Consider the following 24764-nt stretch of genomic DNA (forward strand, 5'->3'; position numbering starts at 1 on the left):
TTAATTCACCTATTCTTGAACCTATGCATTGAAAGGTCTGAGCCCGACTGAGGGAGACCAAGGTGAACTTTTTGGTAAACTTTTATTTTGAGAGGTCCGAGCACAATGGAGGGAGACCACTGTGAACTTTTTGTTGAACTGCGTTTTGGAAGCTGGAAAGAGAGACTTTAACGTGGAAGGCCAGGCGGGCCTCAATACACATTTTGAACTGCTTTTGTGTTAAGAACCTGAGCCACAGTGTCATCTTGCCTACAGGGACCGCTCTGCCCTGTGCTGTCCAGCGTGGGGAGGAGAGCTGACTCAGCCATCTTGATCCTTTATATTAGAACACTGTTTTTCCTTTACATACACCTTTTCCATGCACCCATTTATTGTAATAGTATAAGGGCAGGCAATAGGTTTATTTAGTATAGGCCATTTTGTTGACACATCTTGTACTGTCTTATTTATTATTTGATTGCAGAGCATACTCCCATCTTTAGAGATGGGTCCAGACAGGAGTTTATCCAACCCTTTTGCTCAATAAACACCCTTGAGCAGTATATCTCTTGTGTGTGTCTTCACTTGGGATACCATGCCTCCCTTACAGATGTCCTGAGTTTTGGTTGTGAAGTGGGAGGCCAGTGCAGTGCAGAGGGTTTGGGATGGCAGAGGAGAAGTGGAGACTTCAGTAGGATTGGCGAGTTCCTTGCAGATTTTGAACAGTTCAGCCATGTTGTTGGTGGTCCCAGAGATGCAGGCTTAGATATGGGCCCTCTTCTTCGAGTGAATTGACCTGTATTTAGCAAAGAGGGGATATAGTGACCAGTTTTAATGAGCTGTTCCTGTCCTTAAGTTCCATCCCTTCGCTGTGTGTGTCATATGCCTTTATCAACAGCCTAATGGAAGATCAGTCTTCCTTTTGTTGGTGAAGGCCGATTAAGACCTACATTTCAATGCCCCAGACACCCATGCATCACTACTATGGGGCATGTTTGCCTGAATATTCTCAAGACAACTGCGCATGTTGAAATGGAAATCCTAGATCCGCTCTATAACATTTGACTCAGCATCAATTGCTTTCAAACAGCGCTTCCCTGATAGTGACACAATATGATTCTCTACTCACACATGACCTGTTGCGCTCGAAACACACTGTCACAGGAGAACAAATAGCGAGCTCTCTGAAAGAGAGAGGCTACCAATATCTAACTTTGCCAGGATGTTCTTTAAAGTACATTTGGTCTAATCACTGGATAATGTGAGACTGCATATTGGGGCAGCCAGAGGGCCATAGAGCCTGCTTATTGATCTCAAAGGGATGTGGTGGTGGATAGTGGCGAGGTTCCTGGTGTGCAGAGATATCTGAAGTGCACTTTCTGGAGTGGGAGGCTAGTGTGGTTCCTGGCCAAGACTGCCAGGTGAGACAGAGAGAGAAAAAAAACAAGATAAAAAAATCACATAGTGAGTGAGAAAGGCATCATATCTTTTAAACTATAAATAGGGTGAGAAGGATACTGTATCCTTTGTAGTCGGCTGAGTTACTGTAACCTCAAACCAGTAGGTAGAGGACCCAGCACTGGCATTCTGTTATTTGGATTAGGAGCAGGGTGCTGTGGCAAGGACTTGTTGCAAATGAGCGGATGGGTGATGTTTTTTGCTATTGTTTAAAGTGCGTACCTAGCTCGAGAACATCATAGCGCTGTACAGAGTGTGGGTAGCCGGCATTTGGGCTGGCATCTTTATCACTGGGACTGAAAACAGAGATAAGAAACACTTGGTTGCTTTATCCCTAGGGCCGAGGCATGAGACAAGAAGCACCTGGGTACTCACTCCCTGGGACTGAGACTAGAAACACCTGGTTGATGTATCCATAGGACTGAGACCTTAGACAAGAAGCACTTGGGTGCTATATCCTTGGGACTGAAACCTGAGTCACGAAGCACCTGGATGCTATATCACTGGAACTGATACCGGAGACACATATTTAATTGTTGTTTCCATAGGACTAAGACCTTAGACAAGAACCATGTGGGTGATAGATCCCTGTGTCTGAGACCTGAGACAAGATGCACAAGGGTGCACTATCCCTGGGACTGAGACCCGAGAGAAGAGTCACCAGAGTGCTATATCCCTAGGGTTAAGGCCTGAGATGATAAATGCCTGGGTGCTATATCCCTGGGACTGAGACCTGTGACAAGAAGCACATAGGTGATATAGCCCTGGGATTGAAACCTCGGTCAACAAACACATGGTTGCTGTACCCCTAGGACTAAAACCTTAGACAAAAAGCATGTGAGTGATATGTCCCCAGGACTGAAACCTGAGACAAGAAGCACCTGAATGCACTATCCCTTGGACTGAGACCTGAAACAAGAAACCTCTGGGTGCTATAACCCTGGTACTGAGACCTGACACAAGAAGCACCTGGGTGCACTATCCCTGGGACTGAGACCTGAGAGAAGAAACACTTGGACTGAGACCTCAGTGAAGAAACACTTGGACTGAGACCTGAGAAAAGAAGTGCCTGAGTGCTACATCCCTGACACTGAGACCTGAGACAAGAAACACCTGGGTGCACTATCCCTGGGACTGAGACAAGAAACGACTGGGTGCTATAACCCTGGGACTAAGACCTGAGACAAGAAGCATCTGGGCGCACTACCACCTAGGACCGAGACTTGAGAGAAGAAACACTTGGACTGAGACCTGAGAAAAGAAGTGCCCGAGTGTGATATCCCTGACACTGTGACCTGAGACAAGATGCACATAGGGGATCTATCCCTGAGACTGAGATCTGAGACAGAAAGCATCTGGGTGCTACATCCATGGGACTGAAACCTGAGACAAGAAGCGCGTGTGTCATATATACCTACGACTGAGACCTGAGCCAAGAAACACTAGGGTGCAACATAGCTGGGATGGAGACCTGAGACAAGAAGCGGTGCTATATCCTTGGAGCTGAGACCTGAGGCAAGACACGCTTGGGTGCTATATCCCTGGGATGGGGACCTAAGAAAAAAATCTTGTGGGTGCTATATCTCTGAGACTGTGAACCAAGAATCGCTCGCCTCTCTATATCCCTGATACCGTGTTGTTCCAAAGATCCCGAGTAAAACTGGTATCCCCACTACTGGATAAGCTTGCACACTTTAATATTTGACCCATCCTCACACCATTGACTTAAACCAATCCCTGTTTTATTTTGAAAAGATCTCCTTATGTCATAGGAGTTAATATCAAAACAAAGGGGAGTCTGGGAATCTCTCTACCAGCACGAACACAGCCCAATGACCTGTTCTTGGGTGAATAACCCCTGGGAGAGACTCTACCAAGTCTTTAGCTCACTGTCCCTTTCACAGAGAAGAAATGTCCCCGCATATCAGTCTTTGTCCTGCCCAGGAGCAGTCCAGCACCGAAATGCTAGGCAATTCTCTGAACAAGGGTACCAACAGCATCCCCAGACACGTGTTTCAGCCTTGTTGGGCATCATCAGTGAGGTGAAGCTGTGCCTCTCTAAGAACAGTGAGCAAGTGGTCCACGTCTGGATAACCCTGGTAACTTAGGGTGAGACCCAAAGTTAATTTATGCAAAACAAAGGGGGGTCTGGAATCTCTCTACCAGCACGAACACATCCCAATGACCTGTTCTTGGGTGAATAACCCCTGGAAGAGACTCTACCAAGTCTTTAGCTCACTGTCCCTTTCACAGAGAAGAAATGTCCCCGCATATCAGTCTTTGTCCTGCCCTGTCCTGGAGTTAATATCAACCCCATCCTTTTACAGATAATAAAGCTATTGAAAGATGTTTCAAACTCATGTGGCTGTTGGATCTGCCACAGTATAGAGATTATTTAGGAAAGCAGAAATACGAGCGAAAGATGCAGAGCTGCACAGCTATGAGAACTACCTAGAATGGTTGCACAGCGCCGAGAGCATTTTCAAAAGTGTTCATACCGTTTTCAAGCAAGGGATTAAAATGGTGCTTCATTTTACTGAAGAGGAATGTCGGAGGTGGCATTTGTTCAGAGGAAAGCGGGAGATTATTGCAAAGCTCCCCTTCCAGCTCCAGAATTGATGTTTGCTCTGCAAATGCAATATCTTGCCAAAATCCCCTGCCAGCAATCAATCAGAAATGCCACCATCAGCAACTGAGACAGGGTTTAAAAAAGCCTGACTTCTCATGATACGCAGTGTGTATGGATATGCCTGTGTGCGTGCGTGCGTGTGTGTGCACCCCTCCCCATCCTTCCTCATGTTGTGTTTCGCTCTCTATGGTTAGTGACCTTGTGTAGATTTTCTTTTTCCCGTATGATTAGTCTCTGTGCTTTGTTATAGCTGTGGGTGGGATATCTGTTAATTCAACTCTATGGTAGGTGCCTGTGTGTGCGCACGTGTGCACCACTCCCCATCCTTCCTCATGTTGTGTTCAGCTCTCTATGGTTTGTGACCTTGTGTAGATTTTCTTTTGCCCCTATGAAAAGTCTGTGTCATTTGTTATAGCTGTGGGTGGGATATCTGTTACTTCAACTCTATGGTAGGTGCCTGTGTGTGTGTCTTCATCCATTATATTAATAATTTGGTGTCATGTGTGAATCCTGTCCACTGACTGCTGGCGAGTGTAGGACAGAAACACCCTACCACTCCACGCCTTTTATGGTATGAATATATGGGCCTCCCTTGCTTGGTGCCACCCTGCTGCTGCTTTAGATGTACCTGTTGAATGGATGGGTTCTATAGTTTCAGGAGGATATCTCAGGGGCAACGTGCTCGCCTTGGAAGCAAGATGACAAGGAGCAACACAGGTTCGATCACCAGGTCTGCGCTTAGAAACCTCTGGGTATTGTTATAAATTATCTATCATATCATATCTAAACTAAACAACTGAGGACCATGAATGGGATATAAGTTCAGCTTCAAAGCTCCAAAGACCAACAAACAATAAACCAAGCATTGAGGAATCTAGCAGCCATCATAGAGACGACCGGAATTACTGCCCACCACCATTCTGTCCCTGCCACCTTTCATACTCTACAAGGCCATGTTGCAAGAAGAGGATATCCGGTAATGGTGATCTTGGATCAGGCGAATGCTCCATACTGACACTTCCGAAATATGTTCCATGTTCCCACCTCACGCAAGGCCCCAGTCGATAGTGAACAATAACTTTGGAGCCCCTTATCACTAAGAGAGGCATGCTGTCCTGGATCACCGTGGGGCACACCACGCACTCACCACCAATGGTTAGGAGTATAGCCCAGTGAGTTAAGCACTTGCCTCAGACTCTGCAATAGCCTGCACTTCACAGTTTGAAATTCTGCAGGGACAAATCAACTCTTCATCCTTCACCTATTGTTAAAGTGCTTAGAAGCAGAATAATTCTTGCATGAAGCGGTTTATATAAAAAATTATATTAATATGATGCTGTTCGTGATGACCATGGGAAGCTCAAGTGCAATGTTGGGTGCTGCATGGCAGAAGTTTATTTTAGAGAAAGTGTAGGAGTTTCACTTTACAGGATGCTTGGAACTGACCAAAACAAGAGTTAGAACCTTTAGTAAAGGTTGCAGTGTGAATCACAGCGTCGTAATAATCTTGAGGCATACTTGCACCTGCACTGCAAATATACCATTGAAGACTTTTTTCTCTCCTATGTGGCAAGCGGGACCAGTTCCCAGATGTGGAATCAACCATCTTCTGTCCCTCCTGTGCTGAATTGCCATCTAGCCAGGGTGCAAAAGTCCTGTCTTTTTTATTTGTATTCAATAATAATATGATGCAGGCAACTCCATCCCTGAAAGGGTAATCTGCTGATCAGATTCACCTTCCGCTTTCATAAACTCCATGCCAAAAGCATAGTGTGGATCTATGTCCTGCTGCATCAGTATCCTGATTTGCAGTGCCTGCTCTACCAGTGGCACAGAGCAGTTTCAGAAATCACAGTTGTCCATTTGACAGCTGCAGTGTCAGCCAAATCACCGTAGCACAGGGAGGTGCATTCAAGATATGCACTCTGTACTAAAACTATGATGATCATAAATAGTCCATGATGGGCAGGATAAACTCTAATGAAAAAGCTATGCCTGAGTTAAGGGATACTCCATTGCACGGCTTATGATCATTGCAGCCTTATCCAATTTGATATCACATCCTCTAACCATCCCCAGGGACCATTGGGTGTGACCTTTTCTGCTGGACTAAGACCTCATCTCTACCAGCCACCCTGTTACCTGCAACCTCACCATGTTGCCGGACCACTGAAGGTGTTTGCCAGTCTCCCCCGTGTTTGAGAGCAGAGATAAGGACTATTCTTGTCCCTTGACACCCTAGAGTGGATCTCACGTCACCTCAAAGCCAGAACATGCGAGATTTATGTTGTTATTGCCGACCCACTACGAGCCACGGCTTGAGTGCGTTTGACACCAAGCAAACTATCAGGACTCTTTGATGCTGCCTTTGGTATTCATTGTTATTTGAACTGCTGCGTGCCTGTTCGATTCCATTCGCCACCACACCATGCCAGCTGAAGTGCGTTGTGGCCTCAGCTCGAACCAGCAAATTACTGTTGCCTTGCATTGCTCGTGTCTCCGTCCGAAGCATCAGCATTGTCGTAGCCATGCCTGTGAGTCGATTGACCCAACCCCGGTGTATCCCTAACAGCAACATACAAGCGGCTGCATTGGTTAACTCACCTGTGCATCCTGGTACCCGCTCACCACCATAAAACTGTGACCATCAACTGAACCTGGTAACTGCCCAATCCGCACTGCATGAGTAGATGATTCGAGACCACAGCAACCTTCCGTTTGACCCCAATTCAACACCAGCTTGCTACTAGACCACCATGCCTGCCGCATCTTCAAACTGTAAAGAACCTACGGTCAATGCCAAGAAGCAGGGTATTTGACTGATAATGCCCCCCCGCCCCCTCGGCCAGCTGGTCCATCTGTGTGCCCTAGAGACTGGATAGGTTACTTTAATACCTTTTGCAACCTCAGAAACATATCCTTTGAACATTGTGCTCTGAATTGCCTTTTTGCCCCGGCCTAATTTCCCAGAGGGCTGCATCTATTCTCTCTTTGCATATTCTGTGTTCTTTCTACAGGGGAGGATATTTACAGTGCTTTGTAGTTTGTTATTATTGTACATGATGTGTTCGATTAAAGTATATATTTTATTGAACCTTGATTGGACATTCCTTTATTTTGGACTGTTATACTTCACTGTTTGAGTTGCTACTGAACCACATTACACACCTCTTCAGAGTATATACTCTATCGGCTCTCATTAGCACGAAAGGCGAAGGAGGTACATATCTTGACTGTGCCTGTTTTACCTTTATGATTGTGTTGGCTCTTGGTTTGTAGAAGTGTGAGGGCTGAGTGGGCGACTTAGCCTCGACTCATCCTTGTACTCCTGCAGAGCAGAAATCAATTTGTCACACCTCCCTTCAGGGTTTGTAGGTATCTTTTCAGTGTCAACTACATCTGCCTCTGTTACATCCCCCCCCCTGCTCACAGCACTTGCCCCCACTCATATACAATTGCGAAGACATGGTGCCATCCTTTTTCCTATGTGGCAGACCCATCCTAATCATAACACTTCCTATGGGTTAGACCTTCAAGCATATGAACTGCAATAAGGAGAATGCTTTACGAGTTTGTGCCATGCATAGCAGATAATAGATGATGCAAACTACAGCTCCTGGGTGGCTTTGAGCGAGAACAAGCTGTGGCCACCTTGAGCATCTCAGCAAAAGAACTGACCAACTGCTGCTCCCAGTTGATGAAACAGCTAGTGCATGAACAGATGCATCCCCTCTAACTCACAGGTCTCTCCCAAAGCTTCATGCAGGCACCCCCAGGAGGTGATTAAACAGGAGGTAACGAGGACACAAGGCAGATCAAATCTGACTGTCAAAGTTCCATCTTGCTTCATGGAATAAAATTTACTAGCACAGCTCTGAGGGTAAACAACCATCATAGGAAGAGGATGTGTTTGTCCAAGGAATCCCAAGTTGGGTACAGGATTAAATAATGTTCATTGGACAGAAATGAGAAGTTAGAAACACCAGAAAGAGTGTTAGGGAAGTGTAGAGGGATTGGAAAGGTGAAATGAGTTAAGGCATTGCTCCTTTGTATCATCACACATACTACACCTGTGCAATTTCAGATAACTTCTTTAGGTTTTTTTGCTCATTCATCATGCCCACTCATTCTCATCGTTAAGGTTGGCTTAGAATGTCTTTAGTCATTCATTCATCATTAATCATTTGAACCATGATAGATAGATTATACTTTATTTTGGTTTACACCATTTACAAACCAAATTACAATACAAAATACTCAAGTAAAAAATAGTTACTTAAAATATGGAATATTCACCTAAAGCCACCATTTTTTTATTTAAAAAAGCCTAATTAAATGTTTCTTTCCAGATGCTTAAGAGGCAATAATATACTCACATAGATAATTTACAAAATATCCATCAACGCTAGACAAAACCAAATTAATTGCCTCTGAAACAGATCTAATATTGCAGATAAAATGTCTGCTCAACCTGCGTCGTCTTAAATCTAGTAGTTGTGTGCAAATGAGCAACACATGCGGTAACTCCTCCATAGCACCACTACCACAGGTACAGTACTTAGTATTAAATTACCATGACATCCAGCCCCCTAATGGTAGAACATTTAATCTCAACATAGCCAAAATACGTCTTTGGGGAGGAGAGCGAATCAGGCTGAACAATAAATGTTCATGATGGATACAACGTGCAACCATTAGATGTCCCAATGAGCGTAGGTTTATCATACTATTTATGGCTTGGTCACATTCTATTTTCCTCGCTTTCATTTTCAGCTGTTGCTTAGTCATCAACCCCCCTCCCCCACCCTCTCAGCTGCTCAATATCAATCCTCCACTTTCTACATAGTAAGGAGCATTTCTTATGCCAGGGATAAATATCATGGATGGCGGCTTTTGTTAACTCTTCCATCACATTAATAATATTTGGATTCTCCGAAGGGCTTGAATGTAACTTCCAAAAATAATCAAGAAATCTAAATTCAGACCATATGCCAATATTTAGAACACCAATTTCGAGGGCAAGAGCTAAGCATGGAGTACTTCAACCCAGGCCTAGTATCTTCCTCAAATGAATATGTAAAATGCGATGCAGGGCCAAACAGGCACTGCCCCAGATTTCACTACAGTATAAAACAGATGAATATACTTTTGCTTCAAGCACCTAAATACATTTATCTAGATGAAAGCACTATATTTGTGGTAGAAGTAGAATCTCGTCAGGGCACCCAGACCTGTCCATATACGGTTTTCCAGCAGCTCTAAATATGCAGACCACAAGCAATTACTTGAAAATAGGACACCTAGATAGGCGTATGAATCAACAACATTAATACTAACGTTGTTCGTACACCAAGTACGTTTCCTTTTGTTGGTGCCAAAAATCACTAACTCAATTTTATTGAAATTCAGGCTTAAACTGTTGGCTTCAAAATAGCCAGCTGCATACACCAAAATGTTCCTCGCATCCTTAGGATTTAAATCTAATGTCCCATAAAGCTCCTTTGCAAATGACCCCTGCTTGCTTGTCCTACTTGACTTTTCTGCTGCCTTTGATACCATTCACCATCAAGCCCTTCTCAACATCCTCGCTACATGCATGGGCTTTGAGGGGACGGTCCTGCAGTGGTTCACTTTCCACCTCTCCAACAGAGACCAACCCATCTGGGTGGGGCCAAACACTCATTGCAAAGAAGATCCAAACAGCATGCTACCAGCTTGTGCTCCTCCACAATGTCAAGCTTCTCATCCCCACCACAAGCTTCATATCAGTAGTCAAATCCCTGGTCATCTCCCACCTGAACAGTAGCCAGGACCTACTTGCAGGAGTATCAGAGGCCACCGTGGCCCCTCTGAAAGCCATCCAGTATGCTGCGGCACACTTCATGACATGACTAATTACATTTGAACACACCGCCCCCACCCTTAAGTAGCTGAGCTGGCTACCCCTTCCAGCAGACATTGTGTTCAGGACTGTCTGCATCATTTACAAAGCAGTCACAACAAAAAGACATTCTACCTGGCTGATAAGCTCCCCTACTCCAGAGACCAACCCACCACCAGAAGCCACAACATGGTGAGACTGGAAACAAAGAACTACAGGAGGCAAACAACTAGGATCGGCCCTCCTTCTCATGATATGCACTCTGCCTTTGTAACAGCATATCAATGCAGATCAGACTGTTCCTTCGTCCTATCTTCTAGAAATGACATGAATACCCTCATTTTCAGAGAACAGCTCACCAATCGCTAATCTCTACCCTACTCCTCAGCCCTTGTGCTTGCACACTCACCTTTTCCCCTTAACTATTGTAGCTACCTTTGCTTCCCTTCACTCTACCTGTAAACCCCATGTGTGTCCCATTTGTACAGAACTACATTGCTTTCCATCTAGGTTTGTGCTTTATAAATCCTGCATATACATACATATATGGATACAAACAGAATAACTCAAGGGCCTATCTCTGTCATCCATCTGCATCACCCTATTCTCCCTCTGTATTACACCCTCAATTCTGGATCATTCTGTCATCATTGCATGCATCACATATAGAGCCAGTATTCTATTCTTAAGTACGGTTTTACTTGGCACCACACAGGAAGGCTTAAGTCACGAAAAATGCTAAGATCTTAAGTCTCTCACAGAGGGGTTGATAAACCCTATGTTTTAGCCACACTACTCCTACCCCTGTCCTATGTATCACTATGTCCACACAGCACCATTACCTTGTCTGGGTTTGGTTACTATTCCTCGGGCCACCCACCTCTGTCTTACAGACAGTCTGAAATAGAGTCTGGAGAAAGGTAGATACACACTCAATGGCTACGGCTGCGGTGTTGCTGCTTTGTGGGGTGGCATGTGTGCCTTCTACGCACAGTCTTCCATTCCAGCGCTATCCCTGCTAAGAATGAAAGTTCTTTGAAGGCAGCAAGGTTAGGGATAACAAGTTCCTTTATTCATACGCTTCATGTAATAGCTTTAGAGGTAAGGAACAAGGACAGGAGCAGAGAGAGGAAGCCCACCGGCTCCCACCATCCAGGCTACATGTCTAACTGCCATGGGTGGAACACTCATACCACAGCAACATTCCAACACTACCGAACATTCCATCTGTGACCTCATTCAGTCTCTGCACTCATACAAGACGAGACATAACGCATCTACCTTCCTTCGCTCACTGTAGCAACGCACCCAAGACAAGACATAACCATCACGTCCTGGGAATCAAGAGCAGGAGCCTCAAGGGCCCCAGGTGCAGCAGTATTGATGCCCTTCCTGGGATGCCTTTGCCTCCTCACGCTGGCTGTGCCCATAAATGAATCCTGGGTATTGACCCTACTGCTTCCCTTCCAATCAGCCCTGAGCAAGAGCACCCCCTCTATTTAGGAGAACGTACAGGAGGGCAAAGAAGGGCATCTTCCTCTCCCTTAACTGTTCTTGCCATGCCTCCATTTTCAAACCCTCTGTCCTACCCCTGCATGCACCTCCTGCGAGTGCACGATACCCTTCTAAGCACTACCTGGCACTTCTCCGCTTCTTGAATGGAAACATATTTTCCTATCCATCTATCTGAAATCTGGCACCGCTTATTACATCTCTCCTTACCATTTAATCCACTCTAATGTTTTGCCAATTGTCTCACTCTAGAGTGCCATGTGCCTGTCTCAAGACCAAATGTTGATCCCTCTTGAGTGTATGTAGTCCTCAACGTGATGCATCTGGGCATTCACTAAACTGCTGTGTCATGGTATGTCTGAAGATCTCAGTGTTATGCATCTTGGCAATGTTATATGGTACTGATGTATGACTCTGGTCTTCCTCTAGGCCACATAGTGTCTTGGGCGTGTCCTTTCCGATCTTAGTTTTTTTTTTTTTTCTTCCCCCTAAGCTACAGTTTGATGTGGCTTGTACTTGAAAGTAGCATGATTTGCGAGTTTTCCCCGAGGACACAAATGCACGTGCCATGTTTATTCTTGTCCACAGTGTGATGTCTTAGGTCTGCCGTAGTCACATGACACAGTCTTCTGAGCTCTCATTTGTTCACAGTGAGATCTTTAGAATGTAATGCACTGTCTGCTTTGTCTGCCACGTGGTCTGAGATGCCTCACATTTATGTTCTCTTGCAGAACAACGTTGATTCGGAGGACAATGGGGAACCAGTCCAGGCCAGTGTGAACCCTTTGCCTGATATTGCCTTGGTGAGTGCGGTTCCATCAGTTACTTGGTTTTTGGGCTTTAGTGGTTATGTTTTAGGACTACAGGGGGGATCATAATGGCTAGAGGTACCGTTAGTCTATGTTGTGGTTCTAGGATTCTGCCATTCATGGTTTTGGGGAAGGATGTAATTATCAGATGTGGGGCGTGGGATTCTGGGGTTATGCATCACGATTGTGGGTTTAGGAATCTGGGCTATGGAGTTTGGAATCCTGTGCTCTAATGTGAAGATTCCTAGCTGGAGGAACTTCAATTGTGCACCTTGTGGGCTGTTGAAATCTGAACTTGTATCATAAATAAATGGAACATGATAAACTGTTTGGCAGTAGTTTCTCCAGCAGCTAATGTCAGTGTTGTACAGCACACTCCTCTGTGACTCACGTAAGATTTTTAAAGTGTTTTTTTTAAGTTGCAAAGTTATAATAGCAAATCGTTAAGATGTTAAAGGGAGGTCCCACCAGTGCCCACCACCCAGGTCCCATATATCCGATTGGCTGGCTGTGTAACCCTGGCTTAGACATTCTACAGTTCAAACCATACACATCACACACACTCTGATATCACTCTTTTAACACTCATCTCAAAGACAGAAATAAATAAGACAAATACAACACACATCCCTTCTTTCTCAAGCACCCTTTCACAGCCACCCACTTCACACACAACCACAAACTACCACACATACCTCATCAGGCTTGCACACAACACAAACATTCACCCTAAGATAGGGATTTAAACTCTCTTTAACTACATTCAATAACTTCATTACCATCCACTGTTAACCAGCCATTCCCCTTATGCACCTCCACTTCATTTATTGTCATCCCACCTATAATGCTACAGTGCCATGGTGTGCACACGGGGAAACACACTTGAAATCCCAAATCAGCACACACGGCATGTATAGCCAACACCACGCCCATAAACCTTCGGGCAGGCTCTAAAGAACACACTTAACATCACTTAATAACTTTAACAAGGCATGTTCATCTATCATGACCACAATACTTAGAGCTTGCACTCCAGCAGTAAATACCCTGCTCACATCACCCAATCAGCAAACTAGGCTCATTCTCATCTACCATGCCCACTGTTCATAGCGTGTGCACTATGGCAATACACTTCTCCCATCACCTATTCACCCTAACAAGGCATGTTCATCTATCATGCCCACAATATCTAGAGTGTGCCCTGTGCATGGCACTACCATCCCCATGCCAGCAACACTGTTGGGTTGCAAGATCCCAGCTTATTCTTCGTCCTCACACTTTCCGTAATAACTTCACTTCTATTCTCACTTCTGTTCTCACCAAACACCAGCGCATGTATCTCTCCCTCCTCTTAATGTTTGTTTTGTCCAAGAAGTCCATTTCGCAAAGCTTCAACTAGGACCGGCTTTAGAGCAGGTCCTCCCAGGTAACTGCCTGGAGCACCATTAGCCCCCCCCTCCCGCCACGCCAGCTCAGGTGGAGTCTTCAAGGTCTCCCCCAAGCTGGCGTGGCAGGTACCCAATTGAAATAAATGCACCGGCTCTCGGGAGCGGGGCACATTTAATAACAATACGGGTGCTGATGCGTAAACATATGGTGCCCCCCTGCATGACCAGAGGCCGGTGGGGGGGTGCCACATTTTTGTTTTGGTGCCTGAGGCGCTGCCGGCACTAAAGCCAGCCATGGCCTCAACCCCGAACCTGAAAGTCCTGCAAATTTAGTTATTTTCTAAACATTCTATTAACGCCATGTATCACAATGAGACATTCTATGAAAGCCCCCTATCACACTCAGCTCACCCACCAACAACACCTTAAAATGTTGAACCAAGCATTCCAAGATGGCCACCGGACAGAGAGCAGCGTAACGGCTGAGTCCTCACCCCTGGAGCTAAATGCATTAAAGAAATTACAAATACACCTTCCCCAGGTAGGGAACTTAAGTGGGTTATGGCAGAGAAAGAGATGAGGCAGCTGGTGACCTGCGACTAGCGAATCGTCTCTGCATGAGCTGACGGAGACGGGCATCGCATTGAGCGGGCTTGATAGCACTTCAGACCCAAAGTTTAGAGGTCTCTCGTGCAAGGAGGCAGAGGTTGCCACAGAAGGGCAATGGAGCGGCGGCACCCAAGTGACGGCAGACCTCCGGAGACTGAAGCCACACCAAGCAAAAGGGTCCCTCTCCTCAGGTGATAGGGAGGGAGCGGTGGAGCATCCTGGCATCTTAACAGCACTGGGTGGGGAGCCAGTATAGGCAGTGCCAAGGGAAAAGTCTCGGGAGGAGGAGCCCTCCTCTAACCCTCCAGGCAAGCGGAGGCCTGGGACTACCGGGCGCGAGGCAGCAGATCCTCCTTGTCCATCCTAGGTAAGGAACTGGTGGGGAGCTGCAGTGCTTTGTGGGGCTGCTGCTGATCCAACAAGAGAAGGCCTGGGCCCGCTGACAGTCCGGCGGGCGAGCTGGAGGCGGACCCCTGCCAGGCTCAGTGTTTCAAAGGAAGGCACAGCAGCACAGGCAATACCAGATTACATTAAACAACAGTAGCGAAGGTGAAGAAGTTGTTGACCGAATTGTTGACCGATTGGGGGCCCTTGTCCATCTCGTGGATGGTTAGGCTTATTGTCCTTAAAATGGTGATCCTACCCAAGATTTTGTATTATTTTCAGGCCCTTTCAATATCCAATATCAGTCCCAGAGAACTGCTTCATGTCTCTTCAGACACAGGTGGGGGCATGTATCTGTAATCGTAAGAAACCAAGGCTATCTATGAAAATACTGATGATACCTAAGCAAATGGGAGTATTGGGGGCACCCTACTTCCGCCTCTACTGTTTAGAAGCCCAAATTAGAGTGGTTCGGGAATGGTTCACAGGAATGCGCACTAATGTATGGTGCTGAATGGATAGGGCAGTGGTGGGGAGGCCCCTGGAGGAAGTACTTTTGTACCAAAAATCGGATAGACCTAAGAATATGTACATGAGCCAGCTAACAGCCCTAGTGGGGTAAGTATGGGACTCCTTGTTTCATGAGGTGGATCTGACAACCTTTCCCTCCCCTCTGACACCTTTTAGTCAGAAACCACCAATTCACACCCAGGAGAGGAGCAGGGGGTCTTCGCACGTTGGAAGGCGGTGGGGAGCCATGCGTTGAGGGACATGGTGGAGGGCAGAGATATTGTATCCTTTCTTCAGTGAAAATGAATATTTGGATTGTGTGATGGGGAGAGATTACGGTACTCACAGCTGAGACACTGGTTAATGGGTCTGATGGGCAAAACATCTGTGAACAGGGAACTCGGCCCCTTTGAAAAATATGTTACAACTAATTCAGGGGACCAACACATGCTAGCAGCACTGTATAAAATATTCTCTGATGGCCTCCTGCGCCCGTAATGGTCCTACTTGAGGCAATCGGAAGTAGCCATGGATCACCAGACAGAGGGGGAATGATGGTCTCAGCTGTGGGAGAACATAGAACATACCCAAACTTACACGAGCATAAGTCCAGAAGATGAGGATCAAGGTAATGGTGCAGTGGCATTTTCCCCCCCCCCAAAAAAGTGCACAAATAATACCTGGAGGTATCTGATGCATGTTGGAGGGGGTGCAGGGAGATTGGGACCTGGGAACACATTTGGTGGAAGTGTGCTGGTTTACAGCCTTTCTGGGCGACATTGAATATGGCTATGAAGGCGATGTTTAGTTCTCAGATCCATAGGGGCTTTGAGAGGAGGCTTTGCTGGGAATAAGGGATGTCCTTGAAATACTGCTGTCAAAAGCACAAAAGAAAGCATGCATGATTCTTAGTATAGCGGCGCTGGTGCTGGTGGCACAGAAATCAAAACAGAAGGCAGCTCCGACAGAGCTTGGACCCACTCACCAAGATCTGGCACTTTGTATCCCTGGAATGGGGGACCTATTCCATTCAGGCTGAACACCAGAAACTTGAGGCAGAGTGGGACTTGTTTTGTCGTTTCTCCATAGTGACCTTCGGGCTACTTGGTGCCCACAGAGACTACGATTGTTGGGTCTGGTTTGATGTGATTATTCACATGGGATGGGGGGAGACAACTGGATGTTCACAGGTTTTTTTGTTGTTTCAAGAGGGGGGGCAGGGGAAAAGAGGGTAGGCAGGGGGGGAGTTTAATGTTTGTGGAAATGTCAATAACATAATTTTTTTTAAACAAATGTTGTACCAACGTCCCTCAGCTTTCACCAACACATCATATAAATCCTTTATTGAAATAAATAGAGCAAAGAAACCAACAATTCCCAGTCTGCGGCGTGCTGGAAAAAACACACACAACAAAATGGCACGACACAAAGGGCCTCATTACGAGTTGGGCGGTATTCTTGCAGTACATCTGCCGGATTACCTCCCAACTGAATTACTCTTACCGCCACTTGGTCTGGAGGAATTAACACCGGATTACACGTGGCAGTGGCGGTGTAAGCCCCATTTTCTTTGAGTCCATTGGACTCAACCGGGCTTTTTTGTCAGAATTACTGTAGCAGAAATTTTGCTGCAGTAATTCTGGCAAAAAAGCCCCATTGCAGTAATTCTACCGATTTTTCGGCAGTGAGTGGGAGAATTTACCTTCTGAATTTTTCTGGAGGTAAATCCTCCATTCCAGGCCCAACCTCATAATTTGGCATAGTGGTAACATTGGCAGTCACAGATTTACTGCCCACTTTATCACTTAACGCCATACTTGTAATGTAGCCCTAACTGTCCATCCAGCTGTGCTTCTGTCGAAAATCCCCTGGGGTAATCTCCTCCTTGCTCAGAGTACTATATCCAACCTTCCTCCTTGTACCTTACGACCACATCCGCAATGGTCTCGTCAGCTGCTCTACACATCAGAATTGCACTTGCTCGTTGCCATGCTGTTGGGTCATTTACTCTAATGCCTCACACAAAAGTCACTAGGTCACCACTTCTGCCGAGCAGCTCTAGTGAACGGCTCCCTCTCTAGGGCCATGCACCCTCACGCAATGAGTAGCCCGTTCACTGGGAAGCACAATGGCCTGCTTCATTCTTCTGCCCACCCAGTTGCATGCATCTCTCATGCCGGTTGATGTGGGTGTAATTCAGTCAAACCGCTCACAGTCGCGGAAGATTCCTTTTAACTGAATTGGCCAGATAAGAAGCACCACCAGAGCTACAGATAGACAAAACTCCTATTCAACAACATTACACTCAATTTTGCTTCACAGGGCCTTCAGCCTCTCGCACAATACACTGCTCTTCTCTGCACTGCACTTCGTCAGCAATGCAGTACGTGTATATCATTGCCGCCTTAGAACACCCCCATACTTTAGCGCTGCTTGCCAGGGTTGTCAACAGCAAATTACCCACCACAGCCATAACGGTATCATAGTCTCATCTGCCACCATTTGTTGGATTCCCAGAGACTTCATCATCACCTACCGTTTTTTGTAGGCAAACCCAGATGGCAACTAGTCCATTTACAATGCAGAGGAGACTACACTCTTTCCGTCTCTTAACCTTCAGGGGGAAGATTTAGGCAGTCTTCTTCTCTGCAGCTGCTCACCTCTTACTGTCTCCTCCGTTGGCTGCTCCCAGCCCCTTCGTTCAGTGCCTACCTAATTACAGCAGGCCTTGCCTTTGGGGGCAGTGGGCTCCGTGGTCCTGTGTTGGCGGTTACCCCACCACAGCTCACTTGGGTTCCTTTCCCATCCGTTTCTTCATTCCATCCTCATAGCCATTATTGTAAAGTACACTCCTCTGGAGCCCAGGTAAGTCTTTATAAGCACTTTAGTAAAGTTACATAGTTAGTTCAGCAAGTCCTTAAGTTGTTAAGGAGAGGACCCACTGGTGCCCACCACCCAGGTCCCATCTCTCCACCCATCTGGCTGTTGGACACTGGATTAGGGATGCTGACGTTCATACTATGCACGTGACATAACACTTTCTGACATCATTTACTTCAACAATCACATGCAAATACAGAAATAGATAGGACAGACACAGCATTGTGCCTCACGCAACGGTACAGTGCTCCGAATCCTATATCCAATGCATTTAAACCAGCCCTGGGGTTAGAGTTGGATTTGCCTTGTGGGATTCGGCAGGTAGCTCCCTTTAAGTTACCAAAAGCATGCACCTTGCATTTGTAGTTTTGGGATGAGAACACAGGAGATGATGAATCCTGCCCAGAAATCAGAACCTCTTCACACCGCATTCTTCTCATGTAAAAAGCAAAGGAAACGATATGGAGAAAAGGCCTTCACAAATGGTCGCTCTTTTTGAAAACATATTGGTATTCTGGCACTGGGCATGCAGACAGGTGGGTCTAGCCCCCTGCTTGCACCAATCAAAGAGCAGCTGGGTAATCATACACCTGCTAAAGGGTATTGAGACTCTTCTAAGCTTGTGAAACCAAAAGGCGCAGCCCTACATGGTGATGGACACATAATACAAAACCAGGAGAGGAAATTGCGATACATGTCCTATTTCGTTGGAGACCTGTCAACAAATTGAAGGACATAGAACAATCTTAATTCTGCCAATCCCTTGAAGAAACTTGTGTAGAGGCTAAATACAAGCCACATCTAGGAATGTTGGCTTAGATTTAGGTCATCATTCAGCATTGGCAGTTTTTTCAGTTTTTTTCAGTTTTTTCCTTTGTCTATTCTGTTCAAAACTTTGAAGAAAAACCAATATTTGTGTTCTTGTGTTTTCAACAACTAACTCTCTAATCGATAGACACATGCATCTATATATTTATCACATTGCTTTTCTTTAGTTGTTTATGTATTACTTATATTTTCTTGTTAAATAAATATTTTTATTGTTTTTTAACATGAGACTACCCTGATTGCTTTCTCAGTTTGTAACAGCCTACAACTTACTTGGTTTAGTGATACCCTTGCGGTACACTCATTACAAATAACTTACTATTTGAACAAACTGTTAATTGAATTTACAGCAGTATGGACCCGATTAGGTTTTGTCTATTTCGTTGGAGTGCCTGTCCAGCAAAATACATCCATGACACCAACATCCCTGGACTTGTGCTGTCAACGTGTTTATGAGTGGATTAATAAAGTACTCTACACAACAAGACAGCATATAATATAGGCATGTACCATTCCAGGGAAAGTGCTTCTCCTTTTGGATTACTAAATACCATCCAAATTCCACGGATAAGATAAAGGTAACTTCTCACAAACGTCTCCCTCTCATTGGAGGAGTAGAGCTACTTCCAGACAGGAGTGTTGCCCTATCACAAGTGACATCCGATCGCTTAGAAAGATGGGGCAAAGCATACACTATTCGAAACCGCGAAAGGATCTCTGGGTAAGCTCCTGGAGAGTATTCCAAGTGCAATTCATCAGTCACTTCAGCAACAACCTATTTTGCCCATTCATATATATGGATTCTGGCAAAGTCTTTAAACATTTGAGTACAGAGCTAGACAAAAACACAAGCAGGTACAATTCCAGGAACAGTATTACGACTTTTGGATTGATGAAATACCAGCCAGGCCAACCTGTACGTAGGGTATAATCACCCCCTTATGCATGGTATAGTTGCATTAGAGCTCACCAGCGAGCATACCGAGGGTATCAACATGTGATTGATGTGCTTCTTTTGGTCTTGCCTCTAATTGGCTGAAGCTGTGTCCTGATCTGTTCCTGATTCCCTACCCTATTGTCCTCACTTCCTTTATTGTAGATGCAGGTTTAGGAGAACTCCCATTTTTGTGCTCGATTTTTTTCTTGTGAGAGTTGCTTTCTATTTTCTCAGAGAACTACAGGGCAGGATTGAGTAACTCCACTTTCCACTTACTGATGCTCTGTGTATTTGACTTATATATTTTGATGTATATGAGGGCACTTCAGCTAAGGTACACTTTCCACAGTGTCATTAAGTAACCATCCCTGGAAGTTCACCTCCAATTCAGAGCCATTGGGCAATGCATTGTGAGCATTCAAATTAGCTGAAATGCATGCTTTTGTGCTCCAGAAAACTGCCTTTGTCTTAAAGAAGACTATTACTTTACACATGGCTTTGTCAACCTAAGGCGATTCTCTCGCAAGGATGCAAACAACCAATACACATTTCATCCTCATTAGGGATGATCAATACGGCCTGAAATCTTTGTGTTTGGAAACATTTGTATTTTGGGAATTTGTAAGTCTTACAACCACTGTTGTGTTGACTTGTGTCTCTGTTTCCGCGCAACTCCTGATTGTATCACATATATGTGCCTCTATTTTGCAATTACTCCACTTATGTCTCATGTGACCCCTAGTAGGATACATAGAGATTGTAACTGCTCAAAGAGACTAACCACATATTTTTTATTTGGATTGTGTTATTCATGTACTACACCATGTATCTCGTTTTCTTGTATATCCTATGTCTCAAATGTCCATATTGTTACACCTACTGCGAAGAAATTAAATAAGAATCGCAGTTTCCATTGATTGATATTTGATTTTTTGGAACGTCAGGAGTGTTAGGGTCCATCTCCAGTTGGATCTTTTATGTTCTTGCTCAATTGTGTTGGTAATTGATTAACAAGGTAAGAGCTCTGTGAGGGATCCAGCTGCAAATCTAACTCTGAAAGTCTATCCATCTTCCTCCCTGAACTGTATTCAGGAAGCATGAAACCACATCCAGCCCAGGAGCAGGAGCTTTGACCCTTCTTCTGAAAAGCTTCCAAAAAGGTTCCAGGTCTTCTAGGGGACGTGAGAAAAGAGGCAGGGGCTGTCCTAGAAAGTTCCTGCTAATCTTTGTATCATACTTAGTAGCCCCACACTCACATGGCAATTCCTGCTGACTGGAGAGGGCTCTGTTGGATGCCTCCTAACACAGACAGAGAGTGACCTGCTGCATGGCTAATATCTCATGAAGAACGTAAGGATTTTCCAGCTGTGGTTTGGAACCTTGTGTGATAGAAAATGATGCCTTCTTAAAGTTTGTCCAACGATCACCAAACCAACAAACTAAAAACAGCACTGAAATGCACCATGCATTAGTAAATATGTGAGAAAATAGTGACTGGGACACAGGAGCAATCCTCAGTATTATCTCAAATCAAGAAGTAATTAGAATTAAATAGAAAGATAATGGTAGGGGGCTATGCGATGTGGTGATGCTGTGTTTGAAATTGGAGCTAAAGAGTTGGGCATTGAGGCTGATGTGTTTATATTCAAGCCTGATGGGTTGGAAATTGTAGTTAACTTGAGGATACCAGAGGTAGAGCAGCTGGATTTTGAAGCTGATGGGTTGAGATCGGATGTGGAGCTGCTCACTTGATAATTGCTTTTAATATCTTGGCACTAGGAGCTGCCAGGTTAGGCTTTGAGGTGATGTGTTGGGATTGTAGGTTGTTGTGTGGGGGTTAAGAAGCCAAAGTGTTAGGATTTAGATTGTTGGTTTGAGATTTGGGGCAGATACATGCACATTTGCAGGCTAGGAGCTGACAGTTTGAATAGTGGTTATGATATGAGATGAAGAGATGGACGGCCAAGTCTCAGAGCTGGAGGTTTATTGCCTACATAAAAAATTAGAATTCTGGTCTATGAAGTTAATATTAAAGCGACTGAGACGAAGGTGCTTTGCAATACTGAGATTATTGGAAGGGAATGTCAATATGTTGGATGAGGATTTAATTTTAGGTAATAGTGTCTGGACTTTCGGTTACAGGCACACAATATTTTTACTGCTGAATCTGATTTTGGAATTTGGTGTGCATTTTTTAGACACTGAAAGTGGATCTGTGTAAAAAGTTCTGGTGACATCCCCTAGTGAAGGATTAGATTTTAGCATGCTTTCTCTTCTTTTGGGTGATGATGATAATTTCATGATGATAATTAAGGTTCAGTCCGAATTTTAGGAATCTAGGATAAAACTCGTGCATTTCAGCAATAAACTAAATGCTTCATGTCAAAGGTTCTAAATCCTTTCTTTTTGATTTTTCCTCTTTCAGGATGATGTTTCATGTTTTCCAGAGGACCCGCCTACTTTCCGGCCACCGCCACCACCTCCTGTTGAACTCAACCCACCCTCCACCAACCGCCAGAAGGAGATGCTCCAGGATAAGATTCAACGCCCCTCCTCTGGGTCCTCCCAATCTGGGCTCTTCTTCACAGCCCCACGCAACCCCACCCCTCCCACCAGTCCTCTGGAACGGGACATCAAAAGCAAGGGATCCTCTTCACCGGGGACATCTTCTGAAGATTCCCCCAATGCCATCTATGCCACAATCTCGCCTACCAATCACAGCTCCAGGAGGCAGATTGCTGCTAAACTGGCATTGATCACTCATGCCCCAATCGGGCCTTTCCCCAGAGTCCAATCTCCCACCCGACAGATGGCAGAATCTCATGAGGGCCCGGTAGTAAACGGCCTTCAAAACTCCCCCCCACCAGAGTCTCCTCCTCTACCACCGCACCCATCACACCCTGCACCTCCGCCACCACTAGAAAAGGGCAGCCCACAGTCGGTCTCAAACCAGCACTTTGTCATGGTGGAGGTGCATCGGCCGGACAGCGAGCCAGATGTGAACGAAGTGAGATCCCTGCCACAGTCCCGAAGTGAGTGACCATTAACATTTGAAACCTGTGCTTAGGTATAGATGGAGCCTTAGTACCGGCTGAGTATTAGTGATGTGTGCCATGGAAACAAAATGTTTCCCAATTTTATATTTCTTCAAGGTCTTGAAGGGAAGGACATTTTTGCATGCTATTAATAACCTTGTTGGCAAGTGACCATCTACACTTCTGCATGGCAATGTCATTGCATTGCAAATGTAACTGCCATTCCCGTCCACCCTCCATCCCATCCCTGGACAATGTCAGGGACAAACAGGGAGTACTAAGAAGAGCACTCCCACCCAGTCTGTCTGCCGCAGATGCTCCTCAGTGGTGTGGTAGTGGCAGGATAACAACTTCCAGGCTGCAAGGTGGCCGCCCAACTCAATGTATTTCTTGACGGCCTCACTTTAGCAGCTTTCAAAATTCGATTCAGCGCCATGGCTCCTTAGCACTATAAGGGCAGGTACCAAGATGGGGCTGGGGTAAAGATTTATTTTTTGTAATGGAAAGTTTTCAAGCAGAATGTCCTTATCTAGAAATAGTGTAAGAAGGATCGCCAGAGCCACACTGTCACTGTTTGGGCCAGTTGGTATGATGCCAGTGACTGCCCTTGTTAGCTCTCTGGCAGTTTCTGGCTGTGCTGTTCCAGACTTTGCCATGTTATGTTATTGAATCTTGCATAATGCAACTCCTGACGCTTGCTTTCCCTCTTGACACATAGGATCCTATAAGGTAAGCGAATGGGAGAGGTGGTTAGTGGAATGTCAAGAGTATTAAAGGCTTGCTGAAGTTGTGCTGCGAGGCAGATCAGAGGAACCACGCAGTGTCTATGAATTGAGAGTGGAGAGGTTATGCGTGTGGGTTAAACGCTAATGGTTCGGATCCTGTAAGAGATGCCCATGGTTGATATGGTTAGAGGGATAGCAAGAGTAGCACAAGCTTACTTTTTCTGAAGTCATTTTGCACGGCAGATCAGAGGAACCATGCTCTACTGTGGATAAGAGCCTATACATTGAGAGGGGTGTGATGATGCGTGCAAGTAAAACAGTAATGGTTAGGATCCGGTAAGAGATGCCCATGGTTGATATGGTTAGAGGGATAGCAAGAGTAGCACAAGCTTACTTTTTCTGAGGTCATTCTGCGAGGCAGATCGGAGGCATTGCCTTTTCCTGTGGGCACGTGCCTATACATTGAGAGGTGTGAGGTCATGCATCTGGGTAAAGCGGTAATGCATAGCAGATCAGTTTCCTTTAGCCTTTCTTTCTCCACCCTCTGGCAGATGGTGTCAAATGATGCACATATCTCCAGAAGGAGGAAGGCACGTGGATCATCTGCACTGGTTCTAAGAGGATGCCAGATGACTAGGAGAGCCAGGTGTGTTTCTCTTAGTGGCCCCAAGCAGACTTCGACTTGATATAGAGCTTTTCTAATGTGGTTCAAGCTTTGGTGGGGGACATAGCTCTCCAGCAGCTTGTTTGAGCATGGAGCGCTGGATGCAAGACAGTAGTTTGTTTGGTTCTCTCGGCTAGATGTTGCTCTCTTCAGGAAGGTTTGGAGAAAAGGCTGTTGTTAAGTCTCTGGGCATGGTTCTTTGATCTGTGCAAGACTTGAACAGTGCCTAGAAGACGCTTGCAGATGCTTGCCGAATTAGAGGAGTCATGAAGATGTCCGAAGGGCACCTGAGTGATGGTGAACCAGCTCAGTTGCTTGAAGCCACGAGTTTTGAAAATTCTATTTCAGTGCTTAGTTTAAAAGCGTCCTGTTTCAGTGGGGGCTCACAGATCACAGATCAGCTATATCAGCTTCTGATCTCGGGGTTAGTGAATCAGTTCAATGGTGCTGATGATGTGAGCTGTAATAGCGTCACATAGAGCTTGGGAAGTGTTAGACGCATTGCTGCAGATGGATTGCTTTCCAATGCCCTTGGT

The 24764-nt window shown here is 45.4% G+C and overlaps 1 protein-coding gene across 1 annotated transcript in view; it reads left to right on the plus strand.

The window, feature by feature from the left end:
• The window catches only part of WHRN (whirlin), a 1326895-nt gene that overhangs the window by 1213730 nt on the left and 88401 nt on the right, over positions 1-24764 (plus strand). Inside the window, exons 9-10 of the mRNA XM_069609683.1 lie at positions 12191-12262; positions 22230-22836. Of these exons, the coding sequence (XP_069465784.1) occupies positions 12191-12262; positions 22230-22836 (679 nt within the window). The remainder of the gene's footprint in view (positions 1-12190; positions 12263-22229; positions 22837-24764) is intronic.

The sequence above is a fragment of the Ambystoma mexicanum genome, chromosome 8 (assembly GCF_040938575.1).
Source record: "Ambystoma mexicanum isolate Mex_15411 chromosome 8, UKY_AmexF1_1, whole genome shotgun sequence".
NCBI lineage: Eukaryota > Metazoa > Chordata > Amphibia > Caudata > Ambystomatidae > Ambystoma > Ambystoma mexicanum.